Below are 10,327 nucleotides of genomic sequence, written 5' to 3'. Positions count from 1 at the left end.
TGTCTTATTTAACATACAAATTATACTTCAGATAGGATGGAATGAACGGCAGAAACCATTCTTAATTTTCCTCTAATATTTTGTATCTCTTTCAATATTCTGTCAATTTTTTTTCCTTTCTCAACAAATCCTGTGTTGTATCTCTGAAGTGAATGTATCTCATAATGATTATTAGAAATGTTGCACAACTAATTAGGTTTATTTTTCTATTACCAAAAATTGGTTTATTTAATTTAGAATACTTTTTATTATCCATAATCATTATTTCATCTTTACACACACACACACACCCCTTTCCAAAATACTATAGGCACTTATTAATGCCTCAAGCAGAATAAATGTGAGTATTTTAACAGATGAAATCCTAATTTTATATAAAATGGAAGACTTTGCTTTGATATGAAGCTTTTATCTTCTACAAAACTTAAGTGATTTTATTTAGGTATAAAATAATCTGGATAAATGCCCTGTTTCAAACTAGTCCATGGAATTACAGAAAGTGAATTTATCCTTCATATCTAAAGTGGCTATTTCTTCACTATTTTCTACTATGTATGTATCTGCCTGCATCTACTGAGTAATTATGGGATTGGGAATATGGAGCTCTATTTAGCACTATCCGTACAGAAGAACATATTGTTAAAAATATATACTTTTTAAATCAATGAATAAATTATTTGGACATCCCCTATTAAAGCAAGCAGCAAGTAATGTTTTTTAGATTTTAAATAAAAACCTTCACATTTTTCAGTAAATTATATGGCATTTAAAATGTTTCCAGAGAAACTGCAAGATGGTAAAGGGAACTTCTGTCAAATATAAATGAAACTCACAAGATTATGTTTTCTGTACTAAGTAAGTGAAATATCAGACATCTTTATACAGTGTCCTCCATTCCTGGTGACTATTTCTTTCCTAAACAAAACTCAGAATGCAATTTTACCTTAAAAGTTTTTGGTTTAAGAAGTTGCAACTAACAAGTGTTCAGAAGAATGAGAGTCAGAAAGACTTAAGCAAAGTTATCCAAATTGAATGAGAAAGATACTAAACAAATGGGCTTGTAAACTGCTAGAAGGAAAGAGAGCATAAACAAGAATGGCATGGAGGCCATTGTGATTTGAATACACTATTGAAATTTTAAAATTTCCCTGCAATGTGTCTCTAATTCATTACACCACATCATTTCATTTGCTTTTGAAAGACAGTCTTTTTTGCCATGTCCGTGAAGGCTCACTTGACTTGCTGATTCCTTAGGCTGTAAATAAAGGGGTTTAGCATCGGGGCTACTGAGATGTTGAGCACAGCCACACCCTTGCTCAAAGACACTCTCTCATTTGCTGAGGGTTTAATATACATAAAGATGCAGCTGCCATAAGAGATGGAGATGACAATCATATGGGATGAACATGTGGAAAAGGCCTTTGTCCTCTGACTGGTAGAAGGAATCCGCACAATTGTGCTGATGATATATATGTAGGACAGGAATATCAGTGCCAAGGTTATCATTAGAGTGAACACAGCACAGGAAAACCCCATTATTTCTAGGAATTTGGTGTCTGAACAAGAAAGTTGTAGGAGGGGGAAATAATCACAGGTAAAATGGCCAATAATATTAGACCTGCAGTAATCAAGGTTTAAGAGCAACATGAGTGCCGGGAATATGATTAAGAATGAAATGAGCCAAGAAGAGAAGACAAGCATTATGCAGACTCTCTGGTTCATGATGGTTGTGTAATGCAGAGGTTTGCAGATGGCAACAGTAGCGGTCATAGGACATGACGGCCAATAGGTAAAATTCAGTGGCTCCCAGGAGAATGAAAAAAAATAACTGAGCAATAGCAATCATTAAAGGAAATGGTTTTATCTCCTGTAACAATGGTGCTCAGGAATCCTGGGTATAGTGACAGTTGTGAATGACACCTCTAGTAAGGAGAAGTTTCTGAGGAAGAAATACATGGGGGTCTGGAGGTGGGAGTCCAGCAGGGTCAGGGTGATAATGGTCAGGTTCCCAGTGATGCTGAGCATGTAGGTGATGAGCAGAAAGATGAAGATGACAGCCTGAAGCTGTGGGTCATCAGACAGTCCCAGGAGGATGAACTCTCTTATTACTGTGTAGTTCCTCATTCTTCAGTTGCTTATTTGTATCTCCTCGGCCAGACCTACAGGAGAAGGCACAAGGAACAAACCTGAAGAGTAGATTGCCAAATAGCCAAGTTTGGAGCTAGCATCTGGCTGAATAGTATGTCATCTCACTTTCAGGGGACATTTGAAGCAAATAAATCACAATGATAATCACAATGATCTTTTAGTTTCCTCTCTTTTACAGGTGAAAACTCTTTGGCTAAGGCAGGTTTAAAATGGTAAATATCCCAGAATTTTAAGTCTTAGAGACGGGATTTGTGCCTAGACTTTTCTGACTCCATAGACTACCTGTGAACTTTCAGAAAGGTGCCCATAACCCATGAGGTTTCCTGAGAACCACCTTTGTGCTATTCCAATCCCTACGTATGTCTCCCATTCTCTGTAACTTGAAAGTTTGATTATATTGAGAATTCTCAAAAGTGGGAACGATGCCATAGTTTTTTTAATAAATGGAACATTTTGTCCTTAGCTATCTATCAAATTTGCTAACACTCAGTTTTTCCAACTCCTTCTATTACCTTATTGGAAGTCAGAAAAGCTAAAGTCATTGAAACAGCTGCAGATGTTAAGAGTAGAGGGGAGGAAGGTAGAAAATACTGTAAGCTGGCGCTTCATTACATCTGAAACCCTGGTAACATTTTGTAATAGTTCAGCCTAACACTGTGTCACCATTATGGACTTCATTCCTATACAACCTATTTCCCCTTCTATTTAAAATATTATTTAAAATAATACTTAAATATGATTATTAAAGAGTTAGATAAGTGCTCTTCAAGGAAGCTGAGGTTAATAGTTTGTGTCTTTGTGTGTTTTTTAAATAGTGAGTTTTAATTTTTCCTTTTTTTAAAATAAAATTTTAGTGATATTACCATAGATATTTCTATAAGGAAGAGTGAGGATATCTAGGTATGAATCCAAGCGACTTAGTAGGTCTGAAATTCATTCAGTCCCTCAGTGCTTCGTCTATAAATACATACTTTATTCCACTGCATGGAAACCTATCTCATAAAGTTATTGTGAGCATTAAATGAGTGAATATATGTGAAGTACTTAGAAAAATGCTTAGCATTTAACAATACCCATATAAGGCTTTGTTCAATGGAGAAAACACTTCCTGACCACTGAGCTGAAAACATTTGGGATTTGGATGTTGTCCTATGTAGAAAGCTATGTCTAAGATAAGTAGTAATGAATAAATTTAGCACCAAGAGAATCATATCAGAACAATAACAATAAAAACACAAATGAAGTAGAATCACATGATTGTACACTACCTGTCAGGCATTCGGGGAAAGTGACTCTTAGCCTTGTTCTTCCCACTGTGTGTACGTGGTGACCTCTCCCACCACGGTGTATCTGCCTTCACTGCCTCATCACCACTCCCTCGCTTTCCACAAACAAGTCACTTCTCTCATCTTCAGCTGGGATTTGAGCGCCGCATTTGAGGCATATTAGATATTTGCAGCACATCAGCGTTGCTACCAGTGGCCACTTCGTTTCTCCGCTCCTCATTAGTAATCGTAACCTTTCTCAGAAAGGTGGTGAGGTTTGCATTAAGTATATGCATGTGACTAGCATTATGGGTAGCAGATTTCAATGATTTTCAAATCGGCTTCTTCCTTATTCCCTAAACACCAGGTTTGATACCCATTGTAATGAGGACTATAGAACTCTTAATTCTCAATTCATCCTTTGAAACCCACCTCACAGACTACAAATCTCCTGTGAACACCTCTCTATAGTATAGTATAGTAATAGTAGGTTTGAAATAAACACTTGTCTAATTAATTGATGAATGTTGAGTTTGTTGCATGTCTCCACTTTATGCCAAATTCTAGGCTGTATATCACATCAGTTCTATCTTTGTTTTACAAGATGTATTTTGCTACTTTACCTACTTTTTTCAAGATGTATTATCTGCTTGGTTTAAATTCTCTGTATTGAGTAAATTTATAACAAAAAACATGTAAAGGAAGCTAAATTATTTGATATATAACTTAAAAGAAAACTGTAAAATGTTATTTCAAAATTAATGTCCTTAATTTTTTACAATTCATCCTTTTAATTAAATTTACTCCCTCTCAGTAACTTCACTCTTCCTTTATAAGGGTTTGTTTTTCATGGAAAGCACTACTTTTTCATGACATCTTAAATCACAAAACGCATTCTCATCAAATAGACAAGATTTGGTTTCACTCTCTAGACTGAAATTTCTGCAGTAACTTATTGGCATTGGATATCCAGGTTTTAAAAATTATATTGTTACTATTACATGGTGAACAATGTATCAGTACACTGTATTTTAAAACATATTTCTACTTTTTTTACATTTTGTTTTTCCTCTTAAGTTTCCTGTTAATTTTAATACTCTTTTGAATAATAATATGATTTACACTTTTTGCTACTGATTAAACTTGTGACAGAATGTATGAAGAGCTATGAACAAAGGTATTAATAGATATTGGAAGAGTTCATGTGAGCATCACTGAAAATGAACACTTACATAGCCAGCGTTCCAGGACTAGAGAAAATAAGCTTAAAGGAACTCTAGCAAGACGTGATCCAATATCATAGGGTTAGGAGTGTATACTATACTTTTTATGTGAAAATGTTTATGAAAATTCAGTGGATTGCATTTATTTACCAACATCAAATAAGCCTGATAAAAATTATCAGCATTCATTCATTCATCAGCCTTTTGAGAGAAATAAACCCCATGTTTAATGAGGTCTATATGCTTCCTAGAGCCTTCAGCCATCACAAGGATGTATTCACACAGGGCGTGAAGGATATCTCCAAGCATTTAACTCATCTTCTCAGCTTTTATTTCTGAATGTAGGTCCATGTTTCCCCCTGGAAGAACATGGATTAGAGTATTTATTGTGCTTTATACTTTCTTCCACCCATTTCATCAAACTCAGTTCTTACTTGCTCCCTAAGAATCCCTGAGACAGGCTCTTTGAGCTATTCAGAATGAAAATTAACAGCGATACTTCATGTTTGTTACACGAGATGACTCTGAAGCATCTTCAAGGTGTCATTCTGAAAACACTCCTATCTCCTGCCCTTCCTAAATCCCTGCCATCAAGTTAGTGACCCTTTAAATAAACTAGATATTCATGATTTCTCGGATGCCCAAGATGAGAAGGAGACTCTGAATTAAAGGGTACATTATGTTTCAAGGACCAAAAGATGTTCCTTTGAGAGACTGAGATGAAAGCCTCAGACTAGTTCCATTGTATTTCTTGTGTGTTTTGTTGTTATTTTTGTTTGTTTGTTTTTAATAATATTTTATTTTGCACTGGGTGGAAATATCTCTTAGTAATGCAATGACTTTGAGAGTCCAGTTGTTTCAACTTTTTCTATGTCTACCAGTTCTCTCTTCTTCAGTTAAACCTCATTACAGATCACTAGAAAAATTTCACAAATCGTACCACCAAAACAATGTGTTTTATTCATTTTATCATTGTTTCTGCTACTTTGTGTGTTTAAAGAGTGTTTTAGGGTTTAGTTTAGTACATTATGAAAAGAAAAATAGTTTAATTCAATGTTGAGGGTAACATCTAATTCAGCTTCATAATTACTTTAAATTTACTTTGGGCGCTGGTCAGTCATTGTAAGCTTTGCAGCGTGACACTTAAGAACTTCTCATGGCCTGAAGGCCTGAAGGCAAGGATTCGTCTGAAGAATCCACTGAGTGGTTGGAATGATTGTTTTATTAGATACTTTTTTTTTTTCACAGTTATTTTAGATAACTATTCCCCTGGAGAAATCTGAATAATTTATATTTCTTTATTTCAGTAATGATGGGCAGATTCAGTTCACAGCATACATACCAGTGTTCATAGAGACAAAACAAGGGGAAAGAGAGATTATCAAATCACTTTTAATAGTAACTTCAGAAATAGTAACACTCATATCTGTTGGAGTGTATGGTGAATATCAGCTCCTAACCTCACATTTTCAGTCATAAGCTAGCTATCTATAATTTAGACAAGGAAGGAAAAGTAAATAAACTAATAAAAATACTATGGTATCAAAATACTATTAATTTATTACTTATGACATTCTAGGATAAATTATCACACACAGTGTACGGTCTTTACAGTTAGAACACATGGATTAAACATACAAATGGGCCACATAGACTGGTGACTTTGGATAAGTTATTTACTTTCTTTAAGCTTCAGTTATCTCTGTTTAAAATGGAGTTGAAATTTCAAGGTTTTTTTTTTAAAAGAAATAATTGCAATAATCTAAATGAAAGTACTCTAAAAATCCTGTGGCACTTAATATGTGTTAAGAAGACCTATTTTATTTACTTTATTCTTCTTTTAGTTGGAATTAATTCCTAGCTCTGGGAAGGATATTCATAGTAATTGTGATTTAGCAAAACCACTATTTATTCAAGTGAAGTACTAAGAACTTTTGTATTTTATCTCATTTAATCCTTATAACACACCTATGAAACTTTTATCTTTATTCCCAAATAAACAACTAGGGTCACTGAAGTTATACTTTAAATATATTCTTATAGTTGGCAAATAGTCTACCTGAAATTAAAGTCTGTTCTTCTAAACAAATTACTACAAAGCCTATATTAGATTAGAAACACACAGAGACAGTAATTACCTGCCTTTAGTTAATAGGGAATGAATAAATTGACATAATAAAACAAAATTAACTACCTCTTTTTACACTGTTTAATATATCCAGGTACAGAATATAATTCCAATATATCCTATTTAATTTGATTAAAAGTTGAGCTGATAAGCAATGAATCACTGATAAAGTTTTGGGAGACTTCCACTACTATCTGTATGTCCAACTTACCTCTGATTTTCATACAGCCTTATTCACATTCAGAATGGGTGGAATATAAAAAAATCTTAGCAACTGCCATTGTTGTAACCCAAGAAAATCAGCATTTCTGTAAACATTTCCTCTCTTTGGACAAATTTGCCTTTGATTGTCAATGTTTTTGTCTTTTATCTCTCATTTTATCCAGAGTGTTTCTTTGACTATAGAGAGTAAGAAAGGACCAAATATATAAAAGAGAAAAAAAAAAAAAAAACCAGAAGGTGTTTAAAAACTCTCTGGTATGGTTTCTACATAGATTTCAAAGTAGCGTAAGTTGCTTAATGTTTTATCTGTTCTCTCTCCTGCTGGCTCAAGGGGACTAATTCAGGATATCAAAATTGCCAGAACAGAAATGTTCACAAAACACTAAGGAATATAAAACATAATACACATTAGTATTGAAGTCGGAAAAGGAAGCTTGGGGGAAAGTGTCCAGTGAGACAGAGAAAAAAACAACAAGCAAACAACAACACTGTGTGAAGTCAGGTTCCCTTGGCATTGTTTTTCAGACAGGGATTAACACCTGATTGTCTGAATTCCTGATGCAGATCTCTACCCCAACCTCCAAGCCGATTTTTTTAAACTGGTAATCTACCACATTGTACCAAGTACATTCACTAACTCCATTGTTTTTAATCTGCCTTCTAATAGAAATTTTTGGTACTGTAATACCACTGATGTTTTACATGTCTTTCCTACTCCTTCTGTTGCTCAGCAACAATGGCACTTAAAGAGTTTCTCGTTTTTATCAATTAATGTTGTCATTGATATGCCAAGTGTGCTATTAGGAGTTAGTACCTTCTGAGACTAGACTGTAATAATATAATCATGCCCCAATGAGATGATGTGAGTGAAACAAAGCCAATAAAATTGTGTAGGTCTTGGCGAAAGCTGTGCAAAATTTGCAGATCCTTTTACAGAGTTTCGAATAGGTAGAAAATTGAGCAAGCACAAGTTCTTGTTTTGTTTTCTTTTGTTTTGCTTTTTTAATCAGTCTATCATGTTGTCTATAGAGCTCAAGACTTCAGGCAAGTTACCCAATCTTTCTGAGCATCAATTTGCACATTTGTAACAAAGAGATAATCATGTCTGATTTCACACAGATATGGTACAGAACATTCCTGGTTCAGCATATGGCACAGAATAAGTGCTCCTCCAGAACAGATATTATTTTCATGGAATTCCTATCCAACTTACAGGTGGCACAGGAGTAATGGTGGCTGCCTAAATATCCCTCTTTTACATATTTTTAAAAAATAATACAGATAAAAAGGAAAGTATATAAAATAAGACATAACACAGGCCTTCAGCACAACTGAGTCATGTGATATTAGGAACTTCAGATTATTTGTAATTAGGAAAGTAAATAGCCAAGAATATCAGATGAGGGGGAAGAATTGGACAGATGCAGCAGATAGTGTGCAAAAAATGTGGTTGTTGCTGATATTTAATTTATTTCACATAATTTATTTCATATAATTTTAAGAAAGAAACTTATATTAGTAACAAAAGGGAAAATTTAAGAGTAAGGTGATTATAGCAGTGTTTCCTCATTTAGACATTACATAATAAAATATGTTTATTATTCAGAATAATAGGCGAAACAGTTTATGTTCTGTAGCTACTGGCTTTCTATTCAGAAGTGCAAATCAACGATTACATGGAAGCTACAGGTAGTTTGAAAGGGAGACACAGCATAGTCGCTTTCAAGTTAAACAGAAAAACGTAGGTAAATGAGGTCAGCATAGTAGGTATCTGGGAGATGGATGGAGGCGGATATTGTAGGAGATAAAATTTCATTCTTCCTTTATCAGATCTTCATGATGACATTCATTCATGTTAATACATAATTTTATTCATTTCTAGAAAACATTACTTTATAAACCAAGTTTTTGAAAGCTTGTTTTACTTGCTGGTTCCTCAGAGTGTAAATAAAAGGGTTTAACATGGGGGCAATTGAAGTGTTAAGAATAGCTACTCCTTTGGTCAGTGAAGCTCTTTCTTTTGCTGAAGGCTTGACATACATGAATATACAACTTCCATAAGAGATGGAAATGACAATCATGTGAGAGGAACACGTGGAGAAAGCCTTTTTCCTCTGACTGGCAGACGGGATTCTCAGAATGGTGCTAATTATGCACACATAGGACAGAATCACTAAGGACAAAGTGAAGAGCAGAGTCACAAAAGCAAAGTAAAAGCCGGTCGTCTCTAAAAACCACGTATCTGAGCATGAGAGTTGTAAAATGGGGAAATAGTCACAAGAGAAGTGATCAATTACATTGGAAGCACAGAAATCTAACTGGAGAATAAGCATGAGTAGTGGGAAGATGGTAAGAAATCCTCCTAGCCACGAACTGAAGATGAGCAGGGTACAGATTTTCTTGTTCATGATGGTGGTGTAATGGAGAGGTTTGCAGATGGCAACATAACGATCATAAGACATGGCAGTTAGGAGAAAAAATTCAGACACACCCATGGAGATGAAGAAAAATAACTGAGCTAAACAATTGTTAAAGGAAATGGTCTTGACTTTAGTAATGATTGCCCCCAAAAACCTGGGGATCGAAACACTGGTGAATGTAATTTCTAAGAAGGAGAAGTTCCGAAGGAAGTAATACATAGGAGTCTTTAGATGACAGTCTGATAAAGTAAGGATGATGATGGTGAGGTTTCCAGCCACACTTAATACATAAGCCAGAAATAAAAAGATAAAAATTACAACCTGAAGCTCTGGGTTGTCTGATATGCCCAAGAGTACAAACTCTGTAATCACTGTGTGGTTTCTCATACTGATTTTTTTCTTCAGGTCAAATCTATTCATGAAAAACAAAACAAAAAGAGAGAATACATGAATAGTAAAGGAATTGAAGATTTAACTATTGGTATTATTTACTCCAGTGAAATGAAGCACTAGAACTTTTTCTGTGTAAGATTTTTTTGGCAGTATCCACTCCTGTTAAAGCAGAATATTTTATACACTGTTTATTAAAAAGGAATATGCAGTCACAGGTCTATGTTAAAATTTCCCTCATTGGTGACTTTATGTAGAATCTTTGTATGTAACTAAACTTTCTATATGAGCAAACATCTCTTAATTATATGTTTCTATAGCAATATGTATTAGTTATGTCCATAGTTTAGATATTGATTTTTTTCCAGTTTCCAGGGTGTTGTGGTTATAGGATTGAAATATCTAATTTTGAATTTTAATTCTAATGCCTTTTACAAACTTTATTGTCTTACAAGACTTTGGTGGAGACTGACCCTAATCACAATCCCTGAGCTTAATGATAACTATGATTATTTTTTTCTTTTTTTGAAG

The 10,327-nt window shown here is 34.4% G+C and overlaps 2 protein-coding genes across 2 annotated transcripts; both read right to left on the bottom strand.

The window, feature by feature from the left end:
• Positions 1-1,230: 1,230 nt before the first annotated feature.
• Positions 1,231-2,191, bottom strand: LOC102524424 (olfactory receptor 6C1). Its single transcript, XM_032493055.1, is given in 4 exon segments — positions 1,231-1,758; positions 1,760-1,843; positions 1,845-1,889; positions 1,891-2,191. Coding segments are annotated over 4 exon segments (891 nt in total). The 5' UTR covers positions 2,125-2,191.
• A 6,591-nt stretch (positions 2,192-8,782) lies between these two features.
• LOC102503488 (olfactory receptor 6C3-like) lies at positions 8,783-9,793 on the bottom strand. The gene has a single exon (XM_006195497.2). It carries the CDS (start codon positions 9,791-9,793, stop codon positions 8,855-8,857), a length of 939 nt encoding a protein of 312 aa, XP_006195559.1. The 3' UTR covers positions 8,783-8,854.
• Positions 9,794-10,327: the final 534 nt, after the last annotated feature.

The sequence above is a fragment of the Camelus ferus genome, chromosome 12, assembly GCF_009834535.1.
Source record: "Camelus ferus isolate YT-003-E chromosome 12, BCGSAC_Cfer_1.0, whole genome shotgun sequence".
NCBI lineage: Eukaryota > Metazoa > Chordata > Mammalia > Artiodactyla > Camelidae > Camelus > Camelus ferus.
Note: the sequence above shows the minus strand (reverse complement) of the source record. Positions and strands in the feature narration are given on the sequence as shown.